The sequence below is a fragment of the Tympanuchus pallidicinctus genome, unplaced genomic scaffold, assembly GCF_026119805.1.
Source record: "Tympanuchus pallidicinctus isolate F22 unplaced genomic scaffold, pur_lepc_1.0 scaffold99, whole genome shotgun sequence".
NCBI classification, from domain to species: domain Eukaryota; kingdom Metazoa; phylum Chordata; class Aves; order Galliformes; family Phasianidae; genus Tympanuchus; species Tympanuchus pallidicinctus.
This window is the reverse complement of record NW_026294823.1, coordinates 45,012-72,476: the sequence shown is the minus strand read 5'-3', so window position 1 is coordinate 72,476 and position 27,465 is coordinate 45,012. Positions and strand designations below refer to the sequence as shown.

At 62.7% G+C, this 27,465-nt stretch overlaps 1 protein-coding gene and 3 long non-coding RNA genes across 5 annotated transcripts in view; 3 read left to right on the top strand and 1 right to left on the bottom strand.

Moving 5' to 3' along the window:
- VARS1 (valyl-tRNA synthetase 1) overlaps positions 1-27,465 on the top strand; it is a gene marked incomplete at both ends in the record, with an annotated part of 97,394 nt that overhangs the window by 24,940 nt on the left and 44,989 nt on the right. The window contains 5 exons of the mRNA XM_052670826.1: positions 6,643-6,737; positions 10,537-10,627; positions 14,976-15,100; positions 22,188-22,291; positions 26,398-26,556. Coding sequence (XP_052526786.1) covers positions 6,643-6,737; positions 10,537-10,627; positions 14,976-15,100; positions 22,188-22,291; positions 26,398-26,556 — 574 coding nt within the window. The remainder of the gene's footprint in view (positions 1-6,642; positions 6,738-10,536; positions 10,628-14,975; positions 15,101-22,187; positions 22,292-26,397; positions 26,557-27,465) is intronic.
- LOC128074746 (uncharacterized) lies at positions 9,307-10,422 on the top strand. 2 transcript variants are annotated; one of them, XR_008203438.1, is made up of 3 exons: positions 9,307-9,548; positions 10,170-10,245; positions 10,294-10,337. It is a non-coding gene; the product is annotated as an uncharacterized LOC128074746 (long non-coding RNA). The 2 variants fall into 2 exon arrangements; XR_008203437.1 differs by having other exon boundaries at positions 9,308-9,548; positions 10,332-10,422.
- Positions 16,818-17,403, bottom strand: LOC128074753 (uncharacterized). The gene is made up of 3 exons (XR_008203449.1): positions 17,328-17,403; positions 17,017-17,150; positions 16,818-16,905 (listed from the first exon to the last, which is right to left on the bottom strand). It is a non-coding gene; the product is annotated as an uncharacterized LOC128074753 (long non-coding RNA).
- Positions 17,311-17,960, top strand: LOC128074754 (uncharacterized). Its single transcript, XR_008203450.1, has 3 exons — positions 17,311-17,365; positions 17,640-17,660; positions 17,940-17,960. It is a non-coding gene; the product is annotated as an uncharacterized LOC128074754 (long non-coding RNA).

Here is a 27,465-nt window from a genome sequence, read left to right as displayed (position 1 = left end):
GTGGGGCTGGGGGGGGTGTGAGGCTGAAGGATGTGGGGTGTGTGGGGTGGGATGTGGGGCTGGGGGGGGTGGGGTTGGGGGACTGGGAGGATGGGGGGCTGGGGGGGTTGGGGGGTGTGGGATGTGGGGCAAGGGGGGGTGTGGGGCTGGGGGTCTGGAAGTGGGGGGTGTGGGGCTGGGGGGGGCTGGGGGACTGGGGGGGTGTGGGGCTGGGGGAGGTTGTGGGGCTGGGGGGGGTGTGGGGCTGAGGGATGTGGGGTGTGCGGGGTGGGATGTGGGGCTGGGGGGGGTGTGGGGCTGGGGGGGGCTGGGGGACTGGGGGGGTGTGGGGCTGAGGGATGTTGTGGGGCTGGGGGCGGTGTGGGGCTGAGGGATGTGGGGTGTGCGGGGTGGGATGTGGGGCTGGGGGGGGTGTGGGGCTGGGGGTCTGGGGGTAGGGGGTGTGGGGCTGGGGGGGGACTGGGGGGCTGGGGGGGTGTGGGGCTGGGGGAGGTTGTGGGGCTGGGGGGGGTGTGGGGCTGAGGGATGTGGGGTGCGCAGGGTGGGATGTGGGGCTGGGGGGGGTGTGGGGCTGGGGGCGCTGGGGGGTGGGGGGTGTTGGTCTGGGGGGGGCTGGGGGACTGGGGGTGTGGGGCTGGGGGAGGTTGTGGGGCTGGGGGGGTGTGGGGCTGAGGGATGTGGGGTGTGCGGGGTGGGATGTGGGGCTGGGGGGGTGTGGGGCTGGGGGTCTGGGGGTGGGGGGTGTGGGGCTGGGGGGGGCTGGGGGACTGGGGGGGTGTGGGGCTGGGGGAGGTTGTGGGGCTGGGGGTCTGGGGGGTGGGGGGGTGTGGGGCTGGGGGGGACAGGGGGGGTGGGGGGGTGTGGGGCTGGGGGAGGTTGTGGGGCTGGGGGTCTGGGGGGTGGAGGGTGTGGGGCTGGGGGGGCTGGGGGGCAAGGGGGGGGGTGGGGGGCTGGGGGGGTGGGGGTGTGGGATGTGGGGCAAGGGGGGGTGTGGGGTGGGGGGTGTGGGGCTGGGGGTCTGGGCGGTGGGGGGTGTTGGTCTGGGGGACGCTGGGGGCTGGGTGGGGGGTGGGAGGAGTGGGGGGCTGGGGGTGATGGAGTGTGGGGCTGCAGGTTATGGGGTGTGGGGCTGCAGGTTATGGGGTGTGGGGCTGGAGGTTGTGGGGCTGCAGGTTATGGGGTGTGGGGCTGGAGGTTATGGGGTGTGGGGCTGCAGGTTGTGGGGTGTGGGGCTGGAGGTTGTGGGGTGTGGGGCTGCAGGTTGTGGGGTGTGGGGCTGCAGGTTGTGGGGTGTGGGGCTGCAGGTTATGGGGTGTGGGGCTGCAGGTTATGGGGTGTGGGGCTGCAGGTTGTGGGGTGTGGGGCTGCAGGTTATGGGGTGTGGGGCTGCAGGTTGTGGGGTGTGGGGCTGGAGGTTATGGGGTGTGGGGCTGGAGGTTGTGGGGTGTGGGGCTGGAGGTTATGGGGTGTGGGGCTGGAGGTTATGGGGTGTGGGGCTGCAGGTTGTGGGGTGTGGGGCTGCAGGTTATGGGGTGTGGGGCTGGAGGTTATGGGGTGTGGGGCTGCAGGTTGTGGGGTGTGGGGCTGCAGGTTGTGGGGTGTGGGGCTGCAGGTTGTGGGGTGTGGGGCTGCAGGTTGTGGGGCTGGAGGTTATGGGGTGTGGGGCTGCAGGTTGTGGGGTGTGGGGCTGCAGGTTGTGGGGTGTGGGGCTGCAGGTTGTGGGGCTGCAGGTTATGGGGTGTGGGGCTGGAGGTTATGGGGTGTGGGGCTGCAGGTTGTGGGGCTGCAGGTTGTGGGGTGTGGGGCTGCAGGTTGTGGGGTGTGGGGCTGCAGGTTGTGGGGCTGCAGGTTGTGGGGTGTGGGGCTGGAGGTTGTGGGGTGTGGGGCTGGAGGTTGTGGGGCTGCAGGTTGTGGGGTGTGGGGCTGGAGGTTATGGGTTGTGGGGCTGGAGGTTGTGGGGTGTGGGGCTGGAGGTTGTGGGGCTGGAGGTTGTGGGGTGTGGGGCTGCAGGTTATGGGGTGTGGGGCTGCAGGTTGTGGGGTGTGGGGCTGCAGGTTATGGGGTGTGGGGCTGCAGGTTGTGGGGCTGCAGGTTATGGGGTGTGGGGCTGGAGGTTGTGGGGTGTGGGGCTGCAGGTTGTGGGGTGTGGGGCTGCAGGTTGTGGGGTGTGGGGCTGCAGGTTATGGGGTGTGGGGCTGCAGGTTGTGGGGCTGCAGGTTGTGGGGTGTGGGGCTGGAGGTTATGGGGTGTGGGGCTGCAGGTTGTGGGGTGTGGGGCTGCAGGTTGTGGGGCTGCAGGTTATGGGGTGTGGGGCTGCAGGTTGTGGGGTGTGGGGCTGCAGGTTGTGGGGTGTGGGGCTGCAGGTTGTGGGGTGTGGGGCTGGAGGTTATGGGGTGTGGGGCTGCAGGTTGTGGGGCTGCAGGTTGTGGGGTGTGGGGCTGGAGGTTGTGGGGTGTGGGGCTGCAGGTTGTGGGGCTGGAGGTTGTGGGGTGTGGGGCTGCAGGTTATGGGGTGTGGGGCTGCAGGTTGTGGGGCTGCAGGTTGTGGGGTGTGGGGCTGGAGGTTGTGGGGTGTGGGGCTGGAGGTTGTGAGGTGTGGGGCTGGAGGTTGTGGGGTGTGGGGCTGCAGGTTGTGGGGTTTGGGGCTGCAGGTTGTGGGGCTGCAGGTTGTGGGGTGTGGGGCTGGAGGTTGTGGGGTGTGGGGCTGCAGGTTATGGGGTGTGGGGCTGCAGGTTGTGGGGTGTGGGGCTGGAGGTTGTGGGGTGTGGGGCTGCAGGTTGTGGGGTGTGGGGCTGGAGGTTGTGGGGTGTGGGGCTGCAGGTTGTGGGGTGTGGGGCTGCAGGTTGTGGGGCTGCAGGTTGTGGGGTGTGGGGCTGCAGGTTGTGGGGTGTGGGGCTGCAGGTTGTGGGGTGTGGGGCTGCAGGTTATGGGGTGTGGGGCTGGAGGTTGTGGGGTGTGGGGCTGGAGGTTATGGGGTGTGGGGCTGCAGGTTGTGGGGCTGCAGGTTGTGGGGTGTGGGGCTGGAGGTTGTGGGGTGTGGGGCTGCAGGTTGTGGGGCTGGAGGTTATGGGGTGTGGGGCTGCAGGTTGTGGGGCTGGAGGTTGTGGGGTGTGGGGCTGCAGGTTGTGGGGCTGGAGGTTGTGGGGTGTGGGGCTGCAGGTTGTGGGGTGTGGGGCTGCAGGTTGTGGGGCTGCAGGTTATGGGGTGTGGGGCTGCAGGTTGTGGGGTGTGGGGCTGCAGGTTGTGGGGTGTGGGGCTGCAGGTTGTGGGGCTGGAGGTTATGGGGTGTGGGGCTGCAGGTTGTGGGGTGTGGGGCTGCAGGTTGTGGGGCTGCAGGTTATGGGGTGTGGGGCTGCAGGTTGTGGGGTGTGGGGCTGGAGGTTGTGGGGTGTGGGGCTGCAGGTTGTGGGGCTGCAGGTTGTGGGGTGTGGGGCTGGAGGTTGTGGGGTGTGGGGCTGGAGGTTGTGGGGTGTGGGGCTGCAGGTTGTGGGGCTGGAGGTTATGGGGTGTGGGGCTGCAGGTTGTGGGGTGTGGGGCTGGAGGTTATGGGGTGTGGGGCTGCAGGTTGTGGGGCTGCAGGTTATGGGGTGTGGGGCTGCAGGTTGTGGGGCTGGAGGTTATGGGGTGTGGGGCTGCAGGTTGTGGGGTGTGGGGCTGCAGGTTATGGGGTGTGGGGCTGGAAGTTGTGGGGTGTGGGGCTGCAGGTTGTGGGGTGTGGGGCTGCAGGTTATGGGGTGTGGGGCTGCAGGTTGTGGGGTGTGGGGCTGGAGGTTGTGGGGTGTGGGGCTGCAGGTTATGGGGTGTGGGGCTGGAGGTTGTGGGGTGTGGGGCTGCAGGTTATGGGGTGTGGGGCTGCAGGTTATGGGGTGTGGGGCTGGAGGTGTGGGGTGTGGGGCTGCAGGTTGTGGGGGCTGCAGGTTATGGGGTGTGGGGCTGGAGGTTGTGGGGTGTGGGGCTGCAGGTTGTGGGGCTGGAGGTTATGGGGTGTGGGGCTGGAGGTTATGGGGTGTGGGGCTGCAGGTTGTGGGGTGTGGGGCTGCAGGTTGTGGGGCTGGAGGTTGTGGGGTGTGGGGCTGGAGGTTGTGGGGTGTGGGGCTGCAGGTTGTGGGGTGTGGGGCTGCAGGTTGTGGGGCTGGAGGTTGTGGGGTGTGGGGCTGCAGGTTATGGGGTGTGGGGCTGCAGGTTGTGGGGCTGGAGGTTGTGGGGTGTGGGGCTGCAGGTTGTGGGGTGTGGGGCTGCAGGTTGTGGGGTGTGGGGCTGCAGGTTGTGGGGTGTGGGGCTGCAGGTTGTGGGGTGTGGGGCTGGAGGTTGTGGGGCTGCAGGTTGTGGGGTGTGGGGCTGCAGGTTATGGGGTGTGGGGCTGCAGGTTGTGGGGCTGCAGGTTATGGGGTGTGGGGCTGCAGGTTGTGGGGTGTGGGGCTGCAGGTTATGGGGTGTGGGGCTGGAGGTTGTGGGGTGTGGGGCTGCAGGTTGTGGGGTGTGGGGCTGCAGGTTGTGGGGTGTGGGGCTGCAGGTTATGGGGTGTGGGGCTGCAGGTTATGGGGTGTGGGGCTGCAGGTTGTGGGGCTGCAGGTTGTGGGGTGTGGGGCTGCAGGTTATGGGGTGTGGGGCTGGAGGTTGTGGGGTGTGGGGCTGGAGGTTGTGGGGTGTGGGGCTGCAGGTTGTGGGGTGTGGGGCTGCAGGTTGTGGGGCTGGAGGTTGTGAGGTGTGGGGCTGGAGGTTATGGGGTGTGGGGCTGCAGGTTGTGGGGTGTGGGGCTGCGAGGTTGTGGGGCTGGAGGTTGTGGGGTGTGGGGCTGGAGGTTGTGGGGTGTGGGGCTGCAGGTTATGGGGTGTGGGGCTGCAGGTTGTGGGGCTGCAGGTTATGGGGTGTGGGGCTGCAGGTTGTGGGGCTGGAGGTTGTGGGGTGTGGGGCTGGAGGTTGTGAGGTGTGGGGCTGCAGGTTGTGGGGTGTGGGGCTGCAGGTTGTGGGGCTGCAGGTTATGGGGCGATGTGGGGCAGAGAGATGGACGCTATGGGGCAGAAATAGGGTCACAGTGTGGTGCTATGGGGCAGCACAGAGGCGCTGTGGGGCGGCACAGAGTCAGTATGGGGTGACACAGAGGCGCTATGGGGCAGCACAGAGGCGCTATGGGGCAGCACAGAGGCGCTGTGGGGTAGCACAGAGGCGCTATGGGGCGCTATGGGGTGACACAGAACGCTATGGGGCAGCACAGAGGCGCTATGGGGCGCTATGGGGCAGCACAGAGGCGCTATGGGGCGGCACAGAGGCGCTATGGGGCGCTATGGGGCAGCACAGAGGCGCTATGGGGCAGCACAGAGGCACTATGGGGCGCTATGCGGCGGCATAGAGGCGCTATGGGGCGGCACAGAGGCGCTATGGGGCGGCACAGAGGCGCTGTGGGGCGCTATGGGGCGGCACAGAGGCACTATGGGGAGCTATGGGGCAGCACAGAGGCGCTCTGGGGCAGCACAGAGGCTCTATGGGGCGCTGTGGGGCGGCACAGAGGCGGTATGGGGCAGCACAGAGGCACTATGGGGCGCTATGGGGCAGCACAGAGGCGCTATGGGGCAGCACGGAGGCGCTGTGGGGCGCTATGGGGTGGCACAGAGGCGCTATGGGGCAGCACGGTGGCGCTGTGGGGCGCTATGGGGCAGCACGGAGGCACTGTGGGGCGCTGTGGGGCGCTATGGGGCAGCACGGTGGCGCTGTGGGGCGCTATGGGGCAGCACAGAGGCGCTGTGGGGCGCTATGGGGCGGCACAGAGGCGCTATGGGGCAGCACGGTGGCGCTGTGGGGCGCTATGGGGCAGCACGGAGGCGCTGTGGGGCGCTATGGGACAGCACGGAGGCGCTGTGGGGCAGCACGGTGGCGCTATGGGGCGCTATGGGGCAGCACAGAGGCGCTGTGGGGCGCTATGGGGCGGCACAGAGGCGCTATGGGGCGCTATGGGGCAGCACGGAGGCGCTGTGGGCAGCAAGGCGCTGTGGGGCGCTATGGGGCGCTATGGGCCAGCACGGTGGCGCTATGGGGCGGCACAGAGGCACTGTGGGGCGCTATGGGGCAGCACAGAGGCACTATGGGGCAGCACGGAGGCGCTGTGGGGCGCTGTGGGGCGCTATGGGGCAGCACGGAGGCACTGTGGGGCGCTATGGGGCAGCACGGAGGCACTGTGGGGCGCTGTGGGGCGCTATGGGTCAGCACGGTGGCGCTATGGGGCGGCACAGAGGCACTATGGGGCGCTATGGGGCGGCACAGAGGCGCTATGGGGTGGCACGGAGGCGCTATGGGGCGTCACAGAGGTGCTATGGGGCAGCACAGAGGCACTATGGGGCGCTATGGGGCAGCACAGAGGCACTATGGGGCGCTATGGGGCAGCACGGAGGCACTGTGGGGCGCTATGGGGCAGCACAGTGGCGCTATGGGGCAGCACAGAGGCGCTGTGGGGCGCTATGGGGCAGCACGGAGGCACTGTGGGGCGCTGTGGGGCGCTATGGGGCAGCACGGAGGCACTGTGGGGCGCTATGGGGCAGCACGGAGGCGCTGTGGGGCGCTATGGGGCAGCACGGTGGCGCTGTGGGGCGCTATGGGGCAGCACGGTGGCGCTATGGGGCGCCGTGCATGCAGGCCGTGCCCCACACAGGGCCCGGCTCGGAGGTGGTGGTGGCCACGACGCGGCCGGAAACCATGCTGGGGGACGCCGCCGTCGCCGTGCATCCCGACGACCCCCGCTACCAGGTGGGCGGGACTTCCGGGAGGGGGGTGGGACTTCCGGTGGCGGGGAGGGGCGGGACTTCCGGGTGGGGCGGGGTTTTGGGTGGGCTGAAGGGGGATGGGGGGGTGATGCTTCTGTGGGTGGGAGCCATGGATCCCATAGAGATCCATAGATCCCATAGGGACCCATAGATCCCATAGGGACCCATAGATCCCATAGGGACCCATAGATCCCATAGGGACCCATAGATCCTGTAGGGACCTATAGATCCCATAGGGGCTCGTAGGGGACCCATCGATCCCATAGGGACCCACAGAGGTTCCCATAGATCCCATACAGACCCATAGATCTCATAAGGACTCATAGGGGTCCTATAGATCCCATAAGGACCCATAGATCCCATAGGGACTCATTGAGGGACCCATAGATCCCATACAGACCCACAGAGGGACCCATAGATTCAATAGGGATCCACAGAGGGACCCATAGATGCCATAGGGACCCATAGATTCCGTAAGGACCCATAGATCCCATAGGGACTCATAGATCCCATAAGGACCCATAGATCCCATAAGGACTCATTGAGGGACCCATAGATCCCATACAGACCCACAGAGGGACCCATAGATCCCATACGGACCCATAGATCCCATAAGGACTCGTAGGGGTCCTATAGATCCCATAAGGACCCATAGATCCCATAGGGACCCATAGATTCCGTAAGGACCCATAGATCCCATAGGGACTCGTAGGGAGACCCATAGATCCCATAGGGACTTATAGATCCCATAAGGACTCATTGAGGGACCCATAGATCCCATACAGACCCACAGAGGGACCCATAGATCCCATACGGACCCATAGATCTCATAAGGACTCGTAGGGGTCCTATAGATCCCATAAGGACCCATAGATCCCATAGGGACCCATAGATCCCATAGGGACTCGTAGGGGGACCCATAGATCCCATAGGGACTTACAGATCCCTTGAGGACCCATAGATCCCATAGAGATCTATAGATCCCATAGAGCCCCTTGGAGCCCAATGGAGTCCCATAGATCTCAAATCCAATAGAGACCCATAGCAACCCATAGATCCCACAGAGCCCCACTGAGTCCCACAGAGACCCATAGATCCCATAGCGACCCATAGATCCCATAGTGACTGATAGATCCCATAGGGCCCCTTGGAGCCCAATAGAGTCCCATAGATCCCATAAATCCCGTAGAGACCCATAGCAACCCATAGATCCCATAGAGATTTATAGATCCCATACAGACCCATAGATCCCCTAGAGCCCCTTGGAGCCCAATAGAGTCCCATAGATCCCATAAATCCCATAGATCCCATAGAGCCCCATAGATCCCATAAATCCCATAGATTCTGTAGCGACCCATAGATCCCATAGAGCCCCTAGATCCCATAGGGACCCATAGATCCCATAGAGCTCCATAGATCCTATAGCTACCCATAGATCCCATAGGGCCCCATAGATCCTATAGCGACCCATAGATCCCATAGAGCTCCATACATCCTATAGCGACCCATAGGTCCCATAGAGCCCCATAGATTCCATAGAGCTCCATAGGTCACATAGAGCCCCATAGATCCCATAGCGACCCATAGATCCCATAGAGCTCCATAGATCCCATAGAGCCCCATAGATCTCATAGATCCCATTGAGGCCCATAAAGGGACCCTTGGATCACATACAGACCCATAGAAGGACCCATAGAAACCATAGAGTCCCATTGAGACCCATAGATCCCATAGAGCTCCATAGATCCCATAGAGCCCCATAGATCCTGTAGCGACCCATAGATCCCACAGAGCCCCATAGATCCCATAGAGACCCATCGATCCCATAGAGCCCCATAGATCCTATCGCGACCTATAGATCCCATAGAGCTCCATAGATCCCATAGGGCCCCATAGATCCTATGGTGACCCATAGATTCCGTAGAGCCCCATAGAGCCCCATAGATTCTATAGTGACCCATAGATCCCATAGAGCCCCCTAGATCCCATAGAGAGCCCCATAGATCCTATGGTGACCTATAGATCCCATAGAGCCCCATAGATCCTATGGCGACCCATAGATCCCATAGAGCCCCATAGATCCCCATAGATCCTATGGCAACCTATAGATCCCATAGAGCCCCATAGATCCTATAGCGACCCATAGATCCCATAGAGCTCCATAGATCCTATAGAGCCCCATAGATCCTATAGCAACCCATAGATCCTATAGAGCCCAATAGATCCCATCAAGCCCCATAGGGCCCCATAGATCCTATAGCGACCCATAGATCCCATAGAGCTCCATAGATTCTATAGAGCCCCATAGATCCTATAGCGACCCATAGATCCCATAGAGCTCCATAGATTCTATAGAGCCCCATAGATCCTATAGCGACCCATAGATCCCATAGAGCCCAATAGATCCCATAGAGCCCAATAGATCCCATAGAGCCCCATAGGGCCCCATAGATCCTATAGCGACCCATAGATCCCGTAGAGCTCCATAGATCCTATAGAGCCCCATAGATCCTATAGCAACCCATAGAGCCCATAGAGCCCAATAGATCCCATAGAGCCCCATAGGGCCCCATAGATCCTATAGCGACCCATAGATCCCATAGAGCTCCATAGATCCTATAGAGCCCCATAGATCCTATAGCAACCCATAGAGCCCATAGAGCCCAATAGATCCCATAGAGCCCCATAGAGCCCCATAGATCCTATAGCAATCCATAGATCCCATAGAGCCCCATAGATCCCATAGAGCCCCATAGATCCTATAGCGACCCATAGATCCCATAGAGCCCCACAGGTCCTATAGAGCCCCATAGATCCTATAGCAACCCATAGATCCCATAGAGCCCCATAGATCCCATAGAGCCCCATAGGGCCCCATAGATCCTATAGCGACCCATAGATCCCATATAGCTCCATAGATCCTATAGAGCCCCATAGATCCTATAGCAACCCATAGATCCCATAGAGCCCCATAGATCCCATAGAGCCCCATAGGGCCCCATAGATCCTATAGCAACCCATAGATCCTATAGCAACCCATAGATCCCATAGAGCCCCCTAGATCCCATAGAGCCCCATAGATCCTATAGCGACCCATAGAGCCCCACAGGTCCCATAGAGCTCCATAGAGCCCCATAGATCCTATAGCAACCCATAGATCCCATAGAGCCCCATAGATCCCATCAAGCCCCATAGGGCCCCATAGATCCTATAGCGACCCATAGATCCCATAGAGCTCCATAGATCCTATAGAGCCCCATAGATCCTATAGCAACCCATAGATCCTATAGAGCCCAATAGATCCCATCAAGCCCCATAGGGCCCCATAGATCCTATAGCGACCCATAGATCCCATAGAGCCCCACAGGTCCTATAGAGCCCCATAGAGCCCCATAGATCCTATAGCAATCCATAGATCCCATAGAGCCCCATAGATCCCATAGAGCCCCATAGATCCTATAGCGACCCATAGATCCCATAGAGCCCCACAGGTCCCATAGAGCCCCATAGAGCCCCATAGATCCTATAGCGACCCATAGATCCCATAGAGCCCCACAGGTCCCATAGAGCCCCATAGATCCCATAGAGCCCCATGGCTTCTTGGTGACTCTCTGTAGGGCAGACCCACAGATCCCCGTTAATTGCCACCATTAATTGCCCCACTCATTACCCTAATGAGGTAAGGGATGGGGGGGGGGGGGCGAGTGCAGGAGCGATGGGCGGGACTTCCGGGTGCGGGATGAGGGCGTGGCCAATGGCTGACAGCCTTGCCCCGCTCCCAGCACCTGATTGGTCGGCGCGTGGTGCACCCGTTCACCGGGCAGAGCCTGCCAATCATCATGGACGCCTTCGTCGACCCCCAGTTTGGAACCGGTGAGGGGGCGGGGCTTGGGGAAAGGGGCGGGGCTTAAACGGAGCAGGGCTAGGGGAAGGGGCGGGGCTTGGAGAGGGGCGGAGCCATGTGTGGATGGGGGGGTTTGAAATGGGAGGGGTTTGAAGTGGGGCGGGGCTTGGAAAAGGGGCGGGGCTTGGAGAGGGGCGGAGCCATGTGTGGATGGGGGGGTTTGAAATGGGCGGGGTTTGAAGTGGGGGAGGGGCTTGGAAACGGGGCGGGGCTTGGAGAGGGGCGGAGCCATGTGTGGATGGGGGTTGAAATGGGCAGGGTTTGAAGTGGGGGCGGGGCTTGGAAAAGGGGCGGGGCTTGGAGAGGGGCGGAGCCATGTGTGGATGGGGGGGTTGAAATGGGCGGGGTTTGAAGTGGGGGCGGGGCTTGGAAAAGGGGCGGAGCTTGGAGAGGGGCGGAGCCATGTGTGGATGGGGGGGTTTGAAATGGGAGGGGTTTGAAGTGGGGGAGGGGCTTGGAAACGGGGCGGGGCTTGGAGAGGGGCGGAGCCATGTGTGGATGGGGGGGTTTGAAATGGGCGGGGTTTGAAGTGGGGGCGGGGCTTGGAAAAGGGGCGGGGCTTGGAGAGGGTGGGAGGGAAAGGGGGCGTGGCTAGAAGTGGGAGGAGCTTAAATTGGTGGTAGCAAAAGTGGGCGTGGCTTAAATGGAGGGTGAGGCCTGGAGTGAAGGAGGCGTGGAAAGGGGCGGAGCTTAAAGAGGAGGTGGGGTTTTAAAATGGGCGGAGCCAGAGGTGGGAGGAGCTTTGAATCGGCTGGAAGCAAAAGCAGGGTTTATAAAGGGGCGGGGTTTAGGAGGGGCGGAGCTTAAATGTGGGTGTGTGCTGAAGTGGGCGGGGCTTATAGAGGGGTGTGGAGCATGGCAAGGGGCGGGGCTTAGAGGGGGCGGGGCTTGGAAAGGGTAGGGGCTTATAGGGGGTGGAGCTTGGGAAGGGGAGGAGCTTATCTGGGGCGGAGCTTGGAGGTGAGACGCCTTGAAAAGGGCGGGGCTTATAGAGGGTGGGACGTGGAAAGGGGCGGAGCTTAGAGGGGGCGGGGCTTGCAAAGGGCGGGGCTTATTGCAGGGAGGGCTTGGAAGAGGGCGGGGCTTACGGAGGGGTAGAAAGGAGGAGGGTTTGGGAGGGGGTGGAGCTTAGGAAGGGGAGGAGCTTATAGAGGGTGGGGCTTGGAAAGGGGCGTGGCTTAAAAGGGGGTGGAGCCTGGACAATGCTTAAAGAGGGTTTGGGTGTGGAAATGGGTGGAGCCAAAAGGGGCGGAGCTTGGAGGTGGGTGGGTCCGGAAGTGGGCGGGGCTTTAAAGGGGGCGGAGCTTGCTGTGCACGTGGTGTAGAATGGGCGGAGCTTATGGAGGGGAGGAGCACAGGAAGGGGAGGGGCTTATAGAGGGGGAAGCTTATAGAGAGGTGGGGCTTGGGAAGGGGAGGAGCTTATAGGAGGTGGGGCTTGGGAGGGGGCGGGGCTTATAAAGGGGTGGAGCCTAGGGGTAGGAGGGGCTTATAGGGGGTGCGTCTGTGATTGGGGTGGGGCCAGAAGTGGGCGGGGCTTGAAAAAATGTGCTGGGTCTGAAGTGGGCGGGGTTTATTGAGGGGTGGGGGCGGGGCCAGAAGTGGGCAGCACTTGGAGATTGGTGGGATGACAAGTGGGCGGTGCTTACAGCAGGGTGGGATTTGATTGGAGGCAGGGCCAGAAGGCAGCGGAGGAGGGGGATGGGAGGGATGAGAAGTGGGCGGAGCTTAGGAAGGGGTGGAGCTTGGAGATGGGAGGGGCATAGAGGGGTGGGGGCGGGGCTTGGATAGCAAACGAGTCAGAAGCAGATGGGGCTCAGGAAGGGGTGGAGCTTACGGAAGGGTGGGTTGCGATGTGGGCGGGGCCAGAAGCGGGCAGAGCTTCCGGATTGGTTGGAATAGAAGTGGGCGGAGCTTAGGAAGGGGTGGAGCTTGGGGGTGGGAGGGGCTTAGAGGGGTGGGGGCGGGGCTTGGGTCAGAAGCAGATGGGGCTCAGGAAGGGGTGGACCTTATGGAAGCGTGTGTTGCGATGTGGGCGGGGCCAGAAGCGGGCAGAGCTTGCAGATTGGTTGGAATAGAAGTGGGCGGAGCTTGGGAAGGGGTGGAGCTTGGGGGTGGGAGGGGCTTATAGGCTGGGGGCGGGGCTTGAGAAGCAGGCTGGTCAGAAGCAAGTGGGGCTCAGGAAGGGGCGGAGCTTACAGAAGCGTGAGTTGTGGTGTGGGCGGGGCCAGAAGCGGGCAGAGCTTGCAGATTGGTTGGAATAGAAGTGGGCGGAGCTTGGGAGGGGTGGAGCTTGGAGATGGGAGGGGCATAGAGGGGTGGGGGCGGGGCTTGGATAGCGAACGAGTCAGAAGCAGATGGGGCTCAGGAAGGGGCGGAGCTTACGGAAGGGTGGGTTGTGGTGGGGGGGCGGGGCCAGAAGTGGGCAGGGCTTGCGGATTGGATGGAATAGAAGTGGGCGGAGCTTGGGAGGGGTGAAGCTTGGAGGTGGGAGGGGCTTAGAGGGGTGGGGGCGGGGCTTGGAAAGCGAACGAGTCAGAAGCAGATGGGGCTCAGGAAGGGGCGGAGCTTATGGAAGGGTGGGTTGTCAAGTGGGCGGGACCAGAAGCAGGCGGAGCTTGCAGATTGGGTGGAATAGAAGTGGGCGGAGCTTAGGAAGGGGTGGAGCTTGGGGGTGGGAGGGGTTATAGGGGTGGGGGCGGGGCTTGAGAAGCAGGCAGGTCAGAAGCAGATGGGGCTCAGGAAGGGGCGGAGCTTACGGAAGGGTGGGTTGCGGTGGGGGGGCGGGGCCAGAAGCAGGCAGGGCTTGCGGATTGGTTGGAATATAAGTGGGCGGAGCTTAGGAAGGGGTGGAGCTTGGGGGTGGGAGGGGTTATAGGGGTGGGGGCGGGGCTTGGGTCAGAAGCAGGCGGGGCTCCAAAAGGGGCGGAGCTTACAGAAGGCTGGGCTGCGGTGTGGGTGTGGTGAGAAGCGGGCAGAGCTTGCAGATTGGATGGAATAGAAGTGGGCGGAGCTTAGGAAGGGGTGGAGCTTAGAGGTGGGAGGGGCTTAGAGGGGTGGGGGCGGGGCTTGGAAAACGAACGAGTCAGAAGCAGATGGGGCTCAGGAAGGGGCGGAGCTTACGGAAGGATGGGTTGCGATGTGGGCGGGGCCAGAAGCTGGCAGAGCTTGGAGATTGGTTGGAATAGAAGTGGGCGGAGGTTAAGGAGGGGTGGAGCTTGGGGGTGGGAGGGGCTTAGAGGATGGGGGCGGGGCTTGAGAAGTGGGCATGGCTCCGAAAGGGGCGGAGCTTACGGAAGAATGGGTTGTGTTGGAGGGGCGAGGCCAGAAGCGGGCAGGGCTTGCGGATTGGTGGGATGTGGAGTGGGCGGAGCTTAGGAAGGGGTGGAGCTTGGAGGTGGGCGGGGCTTATAGGGGTGGGGGCGGGGCTTGGGTCAGAAGCAGATGGGGCTCAGGAAGGGGTGGAGCTTATGGAAGTGTGTGTTGCGATGTGGGCGGGGCCAGAAGCGGGCAGAGCTTGGAGATTGGTTGGAATAGAAGTGGGCGGAGCTTAGGAAGGGGTGGAGCTTGGGGGTGGGAGGGGTTATAGGGGTGGGGGCGGGGCTTCGGTCAGAAGCAGGCAGGGCTCAAAAAGGGGCGGTTGGGTGTGGGCGGGGCCAGAAGCGGGCGGAGCTTGCAGATTGGTTGGAATAGAAGTGGGCGGAGGTTGAGGAGGAGTGGAGCTTGGAGGTGGGAGGGGCTTATAGGGATGGGGGCGGGGCTTGGAAAGCGAATGAGTCAGAAGCAGATGGGGCTTCGGAAGGGGCGGAGCTTATGGAAGGATGGGTTGCGATGTGGGCGGGGCCAGAAGTTGGCAGAGCTTCCAGATTGGTTGGAATAGAAGTGGGCGGAGGTTGAGGAGGGGTGGAGCTTGGGGATGGGAGGGGCTTATAGGGGTGGGGGCGGGGCTTGGAAAGCGAATGAGTCAGAAGCAGTTGGGGCTCAGGAAGGGGCGGAGCTTACGGAAGGGTGGGTTGCGGTGGGGGGGCGGGGCCAGAAGCGGGCAGGGCTTGCGGATTGGTGGGATGTGAAGTGGGCGGAGCTTGGGAGGGGTGGAGCTTGGGGTGGGAGGGGCTTATAGGGGTGGGGGCGGGGCTTGGAAAGCGAATGAGTCAGAAGCAGATGGGGCTCAGGAAGGGGCGGAGCTTACAGAAGAATGGGTTGTGTTGGAGGGGCGGGGCCAGAAGCGGGCAGAGCTTGCAGATTGGTTGGAATAGAAGTGGGCGGAGCTTGGGGAGGGGTGTGGCTGGGGGTCCCTGATCTGCCCCCCCCCCCCCAGGAGCGGTGAAGGTGACCCCGGCCCACGACGCCACCGACTTCGATGTGGGGCAGCGGCACCAGCTGCCATTGCTCAGCATCATTGGCGAGGACGGCAGGCTGCTCAACGTGCCCCCCCCCTTCCTGGTGAGATGGGGGGCCGCTGTGGGGCGCTATGGGGCGGCTATGGGGCACTATGGGGTGGCTATGGGGTGCCTATGGGGTGCCTATGGGGCGCTATGGGGTGGCTATGGGGCGCTATGGGGCTGTATGGGGCAGATATGGGGCGCTATGGGGTGGCTATGGGGTGCTGTGAGGCGCTATGGGGCAGATATGGGGCACTATGGGGTGGCTATGGGGCGCTGTGAGGCACTATGGGGCAGATATGGGGCACTATGGGGTGGCTATGGGTGCTGTGAAGCTCTATGGGGCAGATTTGGGGCACTATGGGGTAGCTATGGGGTGCTGTGAGGCACTATGGGGCAGATATGGGGCACTAATGGGTGGCTATGGGGTGCTGTGAGGCACTATGGGGCAGATATGGGGCACTATGGGGTGGCTATGGGGTGCTGTGAGGCACTATGAGGAGGATATGGGGCACTATGGGGCGCTGTGGGGCGCTATGGGGTGGTTATGGGGTGCTATGGGGCTGTATCAGGCAGATACGGGGCGCTATGGGGTGGCTATGGGGTGCTGTGAGGCACTATGGGGTATGGGGTGGCTATGGGGTGCTATGGAGTGCTGTGGGGTGGCTATGGGGTGCTGTGAGGCACTATCAGGCAGATACGGCGCACTATGAGGAGCTATGGGGTGTTGTGGGGCACTATGGGGCAGATTTGGGGCGCTATGGGGCGCTATGGGGCAGCGGCACCAGCTGCCATTGCTCAGCATCATTGGTGAGGACGGCAGGCTGCTCAACGTGCCCCCCCCCTTCCTGGTGAGACGGGGGGCCGCTGTGGGGCGCTATGGGGTGCCTATGGGGCGCTATGGGGTGCTATGGGGCACTATGGGGCTGTATGGGGCAGATATGGGGCGCTATGGGGTGGCTATGGGGTGCTGTGAGGCACTATGGGGTATGGGGTGGCTATGGGGTGCTATGGGGCGGCTATGGGGTGGCTATGGGGTGCTATGGGGCACTATGGGGTGGTTATGGGGCGCTATGGGGTGGCTAAGGGGCGCTATGGGGCTGTATCAGGCAGATATGGGGCGCTATGGGGTGGCTATGGGGTGCAGTGAGGCACTATGGGGCAGATATGGGGCACTATGGGGTGGCTATGGGGTGCTGTGAGGCACTATGAGGAGGATATGGGGCACTGTGGGGCGCTATGGGGTGGTTATGGGGTGCTATGGGGCTGTATCAGGCAGATACGGGGCACTATGGGGTGGCTATGGGGTGCTGTGAGGCACTATGGGGTATGGGGTGGCTATGGGGTGCTATGGGGCACTATGGAGTGGTTATGGGGCGCTATGGGGTGGCTATGGGGTGCTATGGGGCTGTATGGGGCAGATATGGGGCGCTATGGGGTGGCTATGGGGTGCTGTGAGGCGCTATGGGGCAGATATGGGGCACTATGGGGTGGCTATGGGGCACTATGGGGTGGCTATGGGGCACTATGGGGTGGCTATGGGGTGCTGTGGGGTACTATGGGGCAGATATGGGGCAGTATGGGGTGGCTATGGGGTGCTGTGAGGCACTATGGGGCAGATATGGGGCACTATGGGGTGGCTATGGGGTGCTATGGGGCACTATGGGGTGGTTATGGGGCGCTATGGGGTGGCTAAGGGGCGCTATGGGGCTGTATCAGGCAGATATGGGGCGCTATGGGGTGGCTATGGGGTGCTGTGAGGCACTATGGGGTATGGGGTGGCTATGGGGTGCTATGGGGCGGCTATGGGGTGGCTATGGGGTGCTATGGGGCACTATGGGGTGGTTATGGGGCGCTATGGGGTGGCTAAGGGGCGCTATGGGGCTGTATCAGGCAGATATGGGGCGCTATGGGGTGGCTATGGGGTGCTGTGAGGCACTATGGGGTATGGGGTGGCTATGGGGTGCTATGGGGCACTATGGGGTGGTTATGGGGCGCTATGGGGTGGCTATGGGGTGCTATGGGGCACTATGGGGCAGATATGGGGCACTATGGGGTGGCTATGGGGTGCTATGGGGCACTATGGGGTGCTATGGGGCACTATGGGATGGCTATGGGGTATTGTGAGGCGCTATGGGGCAGATATGGGGCACTATGGGGAGCTATGGGGCGCTGTGAGGCGCTATGGGGCAGATATGGGGCACTATGGGGTGGCTATGGGGTGCTGTGGGGCACTATGAGGCAGATTTGGGGCAGACATGGGGTGGCTATGGGGTGCTATGGGGCACTATGGGGTGGTTATGGGGCACTATGGGGTGGCTATGGGGTGCTGTGGGGCACTATGGGGCAGATATGGGGCGCTATGGGGTGGCTATGGGGTGCTGTCAGGCATTATGGGGTATGGGGTGGTTATGGGGCAGATAGGGTGGCTATGGGAGCTGTGGGGCGCTATGGGGCGGCTATGGGCTGGCTATGGGGCACTATGGGGTGCTGTGGGGTGGCTGTGGGGTGGTTATGGGGCAATATAGGGTGGCTATGGGGTGCTGTGGGCACTATGAGGAGGATATGGGGCACTATGGGGCGCTATGGGGTGCTGTGAGGCGCTATGGGGTGGCTATGGGGTGTTGTGGGGCACTATGGGGCAGATATGGGGCGCTATGGGGTGGCTATGGGGCGCTGTGGGGCACTATGGGGCAGATATGGGGCGCTATGGGGTGGCTATGGGGCGCTGTGGGGCACTATGGGGCAGATATGGGGCGCTATGGGGTGGCTATGGGGTGCTGTGGGGCACTATGGGGTGCTGTGGGGTGGCTGTGGGGTGGTTATGGGGCAATATAGGGTGGCTATGGGGCGCTGTGGGCACTATGAGGAGGATATGGGGCACTATGGGGTGATGTGAGGCACTATGGGGTGGTTATGGGGCAATATAGGGTGGCTATGGGGTGCTGTGAGGCACTATGGGGCAGCTATGGGGCGCTATGGGGCAGGGCGCTATGGGGCAGGGCTGTATGGGGCGCTATGGGGCAGGGCTCTATGGGGCGCTATGGGGCAGCAGTGACTCCGTGCCCCACAGGGGATTCGGCGCTTCGAGGCCCGTGGGGCAGGGCTGTATGGGGCGCTATGCAGCTCTATGGGGCGCTATGGGGCAGGGCGCTATGGGGCGCTATGGGGCAGCAGTGACTCCGTGCCCCACAGGGGATGCGGCGCTTCGAGGCCCGTGGGGCAGGGCTGTATGGGGCGCTATGCAGCTCTATGGGGCGCTGTGGGGCAGGGCACTATGGGGCGCTATGCAGCTCTATGGGGCGCTATGGGGCAGGGCTCTATGGGGCGCTATGGGGCAGCAGTGACTCCGTGCCCCACAGGGGATGCGGCGCTTTGAGGCCCGTGGGGCAGGGCTGTATGGGGCGCTATGCAGCTCTATGGGGCGCTATGGGGCAGGGCGCTATGGGGCAGAGCCCTATGGGGCAGGGCTCTATGGGGCGCTATGGGGCAGGGCTCTATGGGGCGCTATGGGGCAGCAGTGACTCCGTGCCCCACAGGGGATGCGGCGCTTCGAGGCCCGTGGGGCAGGGCTGTATGGGGCGCTATGGAGCTCTATGGGGCGCTATGGGGCAGGGCGCTATGGGGTGCTATGGGGCAGGGCTCTATGGGGCGCTATGGAGCAGCAGGGACTCCGTGCCCCACAGGGGATGCGGTGCTTCGAGGCCCGTGGGGCAGGGCTGTATGGGGCGCTATGCAGCTCTATGGGGCGCTATGGGGCAGGGCGCTATGGGGCAGAGCCCTATGGGGCAGGGCTCTATGGGGCGCTATGGGGCAGGGCTCTATGGGGCGCTATGGGGCGCTATGGGGCAGCAGTGACTCCGTGCCCCACAGGGGATGCGGCGCTTCGAGGCCCGTGGGGCAGGGCTGTATGGGGCGCTATGGGGCAGGGCTGTATGGGGCGCTATGGGGCACTATGGGGCAGCAGTGACTCCGTGCCCCACAGGGGATGCGGCGCTTTGAGGCCCGTGGGGCAGGGCTGTATGGGGCGCTATGCAGCTCTATGGGGCGCTATGGGGCAGGGCTCTATGGGGCGCTATGGGGCAGGGCTCTATGGGGCGCTATGGGGCAGCAGTGACTCCGTGCCCCACAGGGGATGCGGCGCTTCGAGGCCCGTGGGGCAGGGCTGTATGGGGCGCTATGGGCGCTATGGAGCGCTATGGGGCAGGGCGCTATGGGGTGCTATGGGGCAGGGCTCTATGGGGCGCTATGGAGCTCTATGGGGCACTGTGGAGCTCTATGGGGCAGGGCTCTATGGAGCTCTATGGGGCAGGGATCTATGGGGCACTATGGAGCTCCATAGGACAGAGTGCTATGGGGCAGGGTGCTATGGGGCTCTATGGGGCAGGGCTCTATAAGGCACTATGGAGCTCTATGGGGCAGGGTGCTATGGGGCAGGGCGCTATGGGGCAGGGCAATATGGGGTGCTATGGGGCAGGGCTCTATGGGGCACTATGGAGCTCTATGGGGCAGGGCACTATGGGGCGCTATGGGGCAGCAGTGACTCTGTGCCACACAGTGGATGCGGCGCTTCGAGGCCCGTGGGGCAGGGCTGTATGGGGCGCTATGCAGCTCTATGGGGCGCTATGGGGCAGGGCGCTATGGGGCGCTATGGGGCAGCAGTGACTCCGTGCCCCACAGGGGATGCGGCGCTTCGAGGCCCGTGGGGCAGGGCTGTATGGGGCGCTATGCAGCTCTATGGGGCGCTGTGGGGCAGGGCACTATGGGGCGCTATGCAGCTCTATGGGGCGCTATGGGGCAGGGCTCTATGGGGCGCTATGGGGCAGCAGTGACTCCGTGCCCCACAGGGGATGCGGCGCTTTGAGGCCCGTGGGGCAGGGCTGTATGGGGCGCTATGCAGCTCTATGGGGCGCTATGGGGCAGGGCGCTATGGGGCAGAGCCCTATGGGGCAGGGCTCTATGGGGCGCTATGGGGCAGGGCTCTATGGGGCGCTATGGGGCAGCAGTGACTCCGTGCCCCACAGGGGATGCGGCGCTTCGAGGCCCGTGGGGCAGGGCTGTATGGGGCGCTATGGAGCTCTATGGGGCGCTATGGGGCAGGGCGCTATGGGGTGCTATGGGGCAGGGCTCTATGGGGCGCTATGGAGCAGCAGGGACTCCGTGCCCCACAGGGGATGCGGTGCTTCGAGGCCCGTGGGGCAGGGCTGTATGGGGCGCTATGCAGCTCTATGGGGCGCTATGGGGCAGGGTGCTATGGGGCAGGGCTCTATGGGGCGCTATGGGGCAGCAGTGACTCCGTGCCCCACAGGGGATGCGGCGCTTCGAGGCCCGTGGGGCAGGGCTGTATGGGGCGCTATGCAGCTCTATGGGGCGCTATGGGGCAGGGCGCTATGGGGCAGAGCCCTATGGGGCAGGGCTCTATGGGGCGCTATGGGGCAGGGCTCTATGGGGCGCTATGGGGCAGCAGTGACTCCGTGCCCCACAGGGGATGCGGCGCTTCGAGGCCCGTGGGGCAGGGCTGTATGGGGCGCTATGGAGCTCTATGGGGCGCTATGGGGCAGGGCGCTATGGGGCAGGGCTCTATGGGGCGCTATGGGGCAGCAGTGACTCCGTGCCCCACAGGGGATGCGGCGCTTCGAGGCCCGTGGGGCAGGGCTGTATGGGGCGCTATGCAGCTCTATGGGGCGCTATGGGGCAGGGTGCTATGGGGCAGGGCTCTATGGGGCGCTATGGGGCAGCAGTGACTCCGTGCCCCACAGGGGATGCGGCGCTTCGAGGCCCGTGGGGCAGGGCTGTATGGGGCGCTATGCAGCTCTATGGGGCGCTATGGGGCAGGGCGCTATGGGGCAGAGCCCTATGGGGCAGGGCTCTATGGGGCGCTATGGGGCAGGGCTCTATGGGGCGCTATGGGGCAGCAGTGACTCCGTGCCCCACAGGGGATGCGGCGCTTCGAGGCCCGTGGGGCAGGGCTGTATGGGGCGCTATGGAGCTCTATGGGGCGCTATGGGGCAGGGCGCTATGGGGCAGGGCTCTATGGGGCGCTATGGGGCAGCAGTGACTCCGTGCCCCACAGGGGATGCGGCGCTTCGGGGCCCGTGGGGCAGGGCTGTATGGGGCGCTATGCAGCTCTATGGGGCGCTATGGGGCAGGGCGCTATGGGGCAGGGCTGTATGGGGCGCTATGGAACTCTATGGGGCAGGGCACTATGGGGCGCTATGCAGCTCTATGGGGCAGGGCTCTATGGGGCGCTATGGGGCAGCAGTGACTCCGTGCCCCACAGGGGATGCGGCGCTTCGAGGCCCGTGGGGCAGGGCTGTATGGGGCGCTGTGGAACTCTATGGGGCAGGGCACTATGGGGCGCTATGCAGCTCTATGGGGCAGGGCGCTCTGGGGCGCTATGGGGCAGGGCTCTATGGGGCGCTATGGAACTCTATGGGGCAGGGCTCTGTGGGGCAGGGTGCTATGGGGTGCTATGGAGCAGGGCTCTATGGGGCACTATGGGGCAGGGCGCTATGGGGCAGGGCTCTATGGGGTGCTATGGGGCAGGGCGCTATGGGGCAGGGCGCTATGGGGCAGGGCTCTATGGGGTGCTATGGGGCAGGGCTCTATGGGGCGCTATGGGGCAGGGTGCTATGGGGCAGGGCTCTATGGGGCACTATGGGGCAGGGCGCTATGGGGCAGCAGTGAGTTTGTGCCCCACAGGGGATGCGGCGCTTCGAGGCCCGCGGGGCAGGGCTGTATGGGGCGCTATGCAGCTCTATGGGGCGCTATGGGGCAGGGCTCTATGGGGCGCTATGCAGCTCTATGGGGCGCTATGGGGCAGGGCGCTATGGGGCGTTATGGGGCAGCAGTGACTCCGTGCCCCACAGGGGATGCGGCGCTTTGAGGCCCGTGGGGCAGGGCTGTATGGGGCGCTATGCAGCTCTATGGGGCGCTATGGGGCAGGGCTGTATGGGGCGCTGTGGGGCAGGGCGCTATGGGGCAGCAGTGACTCCGTGCCCCACAGAGGATGCGGCGCTTCGAGGCCCGTGGGGCAGGGCTGTATGGGGCGCTATGGGGCAGGGCGCTATGGGGCAGGGCGCTATGGGGCAGGGCGCTATGGGGCGCTATGGGGCGCTATGGGGCAGCAGTGACTCCGTGCCCCACAGGGGATGCGGCGCTTCGAGGCCCGTGGGGCGGTGGTGGCGGCCCTGCAGCGGCTGGGGCTGTTCAGGGGGGAGAGCGAAAACCCCATGGCTGTGCCCATATGCAGGTAAGGGGGCGGAGATGTGGGGCAGGATGTGGGTCAGGATGTGGGGCGGGATGTGGGGCAGAGATGTGGGGCGGAGATGTGGGGGGGGGTGTGGGGAGGAGATGTGGGGTGGAGATGTGGGGCGGGATGTGGGGCGGAGATGTGGGGCGGGATGTGGGGTGGAGATGTGGGGCGGGATGTGGGGCGGAGATGTGGGGCAGGATGTGAGGCAATGATGTGGGGCGGATGTGGGGCGGGATATGGGGCGGATGTGGGGCGGAGATGTGGGGCTGTGGAGGGGCACTGTGGGTCGCTGTGGGGATCTATGGGGTTCTGTGGGTCCCTATGGGTCCCTATGGGTCTGTATGGATCCTTATGGGTCCCTATGGATCTCTATGGATCTCTATGGGTCTTTATGGGTCCCTATAGATCCCTATGAGGTATCCCTATAGGGTCCCTGTGGGTTGTCCCTATGGTGTCCCTATGGTGTCCCAATGGGGTCCGTGTGAGGTCCCTATGGGGCGTCGCTATGGGGCATCGCTATGGGGCGTCCCTATGGTGTCCCTATGGGGTCCCTATGGTGTCCCTATGGGGTCCCTATGGGGTCCCTATGGGGTGTCACTATGGGGCATCGCTATGGGGCGTCCCTATGGAGTCCCTATGGGGTGTCCCTGTGGCTTCCTATGGGACCCTATGAGATCCCTATGGGGTGTCCCTTTGGGTTCCTATGTGTCCCTATGGGGCATCCCTATAGGGTCCCTATGGTGTCCCTATGGGTCCCTATGGGGTCGCTATGGGGCGTCCCTATGGGGCATCCCTATACGGCATCCCTATGTGTCCCTATGGGTCCCTATGGGGCATCCCTATGGTGTTCCTATGGGGCATCCCTATGGTGTCCCTATAGTGTCCCTATGGGGCATGCCTATGGGGTGTCCCTATGGGGTGTCGTTATGGGTTCCTATGGGACCCTATGAGATCCCTATGGGGTGTCCCTTTGGGTTCCTATGTGTCCCTATGGGGCATCCCTATGGGGCATCCCTATGTGTCCCTATGGGTCCCTATGGGGCTTTGCTATGGGGTCGCTATGGGGCTTCGCTATGGGGCATCCCTATGAGGCGTCCCTATGGTGTCCCTATGGTGTCCCTATGGGGTTCCTATGGGGCATCCCTATGTGTCCCTATGGGGCATCGCTATGGGGCGTCCCTCTGGTGTCCCTATTGGGTCCCTATGGTGTCCCTATGGTGTCCCTATGGGGCTTCCCTATGGGGTGTCCCTATGGGGTGTCCTTATGGGTTCCTATGGGACCCTATGAGATCCCTATGGGGTGTCCCTTTGGGTTCCTATGTGTCCCTATGGGGCATCCCTATAGGGTCCCTATGGTGTCCCTATGGGACATCCCTATGAGTTCCTATGCGTCCCTATGGGGTCCCTATGGGGCATCCCTATGAGGCATCCCTATGCGGTGTCCCTACGTGTCCCTATGGGGTCCCTATGGGGCATTGCTATGGGGCGTCCCTATGGTGTCCCTATGGGTCCCTATGGGGTCGCTATGGGGCGTCCCTATGGGGCATCCCTATACGGCATCCCTATGTGTCCCTATGGGGTCCCTATGGGGCTTTGCTATGGGGCGTCCCTATGGGGTGTCCCTATGGGGCATCCCTATAGGGTCCCTATGGGTCCCTATGGGTCCCTATGGGGCTTTGCTATGGGGTCACTACGGGGCGTCCCTATGGGGCATCCCTATGAGGCATCCCTATGTGTCTCTATTGGGTCCCTATGGGGCTTTGCTATGGGGTCCCTATGGGGCTTCCCTATGGGGTCCCTATGGGGTCCCTATGGGGTGTCCCTATAGGGCATTCCTATGTGGCATCCCTATATGGCGTCCCTATGGGGTCGCTACGGGGCGTCGCTATGGGGCATCTCTATGGGGCATCCCTGTGGGGCTTCCCTATGGTGTCCCTATGGTGTCCCTATGGAGCATCCCTATGGGGCATCCCTATGGGGCATCCCTGTGGTGTCCCTATGGGGTTGCTATGGGGCATCCCTATGAGGCATCCCTATGTGTCCCTATGGGTCCCTATGGGGCTTTGCTTTGGGGTCGCTATGGGGCTTCCCTATGGGGTTCCTATGGGGCATCCCTATGGGGTGTCCCTATGGTGTCCCTATGGAGCATCCCTATGGGGCATCCCTATGGTGTCTCTATGGGGTTGCTATGAGGCATCCCTATGAGGCATCCCTATGTGTCCCTATGGGTCCCTATGGGGCTTCGCTATGGGGTCCCTATGGGGCTTTGCTATGGGGCATCCCTATGGGGCGTCGCTATGGGGTTCCTATGGGGCATCTCTATGAGGCATCCCTATGAGGCATCCCTATGTGTCCTTATGGGGCATCCCTATGGGGCATCCCTATGTGTCCCTATGGGTCGCTATGGGGCTTCCCTATGGTGTCCCTATGGGGCGTCCCTATGGGGCGTCCCTATGCGGCATCCCTATGGTGTCCCTATGGGTCCCTATGGGGCTTTGCTATGGGGTCACTACGGGGCGTCCCTATGGGGCATCCCTATGGGGCATCCCTATGTGTCCCTATGGGGTCCCTATGGTGCTTTGCTATGGGGTCCCTATGGGGCTTCCCTATGGTGTCCCTATGGTGTCCCTATGAGGCATCCCTATGTGGCATCCCTATGTGTCCCTATGGGGTCCCTATGGGGCTTTGCTATGGGGCTTTGCTATGGGGCGTCCCTATGGGGCATCCCTAAGGGGCATCCCTATAGGGTCCCTGTGGGGCGTCCCTATGGGGCTTCGCTATGGGGCAGCCCTATGGGGCATCCCTATGGGGCATCCCTATGAGGCATCCCTATGTGTCTCTATTGGGTCCCTATGGGGCTTTGCTATGGGGTCCCTATGGGGCTTCCCTATGGGGTTCCTATGGGGCATCCCTATGCGGCATCCCTATGGGGTGTCCCTATGGTGTCCCTATGGGGCATCCCTGTGGTGTCCCTATGGGGTCCCTATGGGGTGTCCCTATAGGGCATTCCTATGTGGCATCCCTATATGGCGTCCCTATGGGGTCGCTACGGGGCGTCGCTATGGGGCATCCCTATGGGGCATCCCTGTGGGGCTTCCCTATGGCGTCCCTATGGGGTTGCTATGGGGCATCCCTATGGGGCATCCCTATGGTGTCCCTATGGGGTTGCTATGGGGCATCCCTATGAGGCATCCCTATGGGGCATCCCTGTCCATATGGGTCTCAGTGGGGCAGTTATGGGTCTCTATGGGTCCCTATGAGTCCCTATGGGTCTCTATGGGGCAGTTATGGGTCTCTGTGTGTCCCTGTGGGTCTCTATGGATCCTTATGGGTCCCTATGGGTCTCTGTGTGTTTCTATGGGTCCATATGGGTCCCTGTGGGTCCCTATGGGTCTCAGTGGGGCACTATGGGTCCCCATGAGTCTCTATGGGTCCCTATGGGTCTCTGTGGGTCCCTATGGGTCCCTATTGGTCTGTATGGATCCTTATGGGTCTCTATGGGTCCGTATGGGTTACTATAGGGCATCCCTATGTGGCGTCCCTATGGGGTCGTTACGGGGCGTCGCTATGGGGCATCCCTATGGGACCCTATGAGATCCATATGGGGTGTCCCTTTGGGTTCCTGTGTGTCCCTATGGGGCATCCCTATGGGGCATCCCTATGGCGCATCCCTATGTGTCCCTATGGGTCCCTATGGGGCTTCGCTATGGGGCATCCCTATGGGGCATCCCTATGGGGCATCCCTGTGGTGTCCCTATGGGGTTGCTATGAGGCATCCCTATGAGGCATCCCTATGTGTCCCTATGGGTCCCTATGGGGCTTCGCTATGGGGTCCCTATGGGGCGTCGCTATGGGGTTCCTATGGGGCATCCCTATGTGTCCCTATGGGTCGCTATGGGGCTTTGCTAGGGGGCTTTGCTATGGGGCGTCCCTATGGGGCATCCCTGTTGGGCATCTCTGTGGTGTCCCTATGGGGTTGCTATGGGGCATCCCTATGAGGCATCCCTATGGGGCATCCCTATGTGTCCCTATGTGTCCCTATGGGGCTTCGCTATGGGGTCGCTATGGGGCTTCGCTATGGGGTGCCTCCGTTGTTCCGGCAGCCGCACGCAGGACGTGGTGGAGCCGCTGCTGTGCCCGCAGTGGTTCCTGCGCTGCGCCGAGTTGGCGCGCGGGGCCAGCGCCGCCGTCAGGAAGGGCGAGCTGAGGCTGCGGCCCCCCCAGCACACCAGGACCTGGTTCGCGTGGATGGACAACATTCGGTGAGCGCCGCGCCGGGGGATCCCGCGGATCCCATCCTGAGCACATCCAGAACCCACAGATCCCATCCAGATCCCGTCCAGATCACATCCAGATCGCATCCGGGTCCCATCCAGATCCCATCCAGATCACACAGATCCCATCCAGATCCCATCCAGATCACATCCAGATCCCATCCAGATCCCATCCAGATCACATCCAGATCGCATCCAGATCACATCCGGGTCCCATCCAGATCCCATCCAGATCCCATCCAGATCACATCCAGATCACATCCGGGTCCCATCCAGATCACATCCAGATCACACAGATCCCATCCAGACCCTTGGAAACCCCAGGCAGATCCCACAGATCCCATCCAGATCCCGCAGATCCCATCCTGATCACATCCGGGTCCCATCCAGATCACATCCTGGTCCCATCCAGATCCCATCCAGATCACATCCAGATCACATCCGGGTCCCATCCAGATCACATCCAGATCACATCCGGGTCCCATCCAGATCCCATCCAGATCCCATCCAGATCACACAGATCCCGCGGATCCCATCCAGATCCCATCCAGATCACACAGATCCCAACCAGATCCCAACCAGATCACACAGATCCCATCCAGATCCCATCCAGATCACACAGATCCCATCCAGATCCCGCTGATCCCATCCAGATCCCATCCAGATCCCATCCAGATCACATCCAGATCCCATCCAGATCCCATCCAGATCCCATCCAGATCACACAGATCCCGCGGATCCCATCCAGATCCCATCCAGATCACACAGATCCCAACCAGATCACACAGATCCCATCCAGATCCCATCCAGGTCCCATCCAGATCCCATCCAGATCACACAGATCCCATCCAGATCCCGCTGATCCCATCCAGATCCCATCCAGATCACATCCAGATC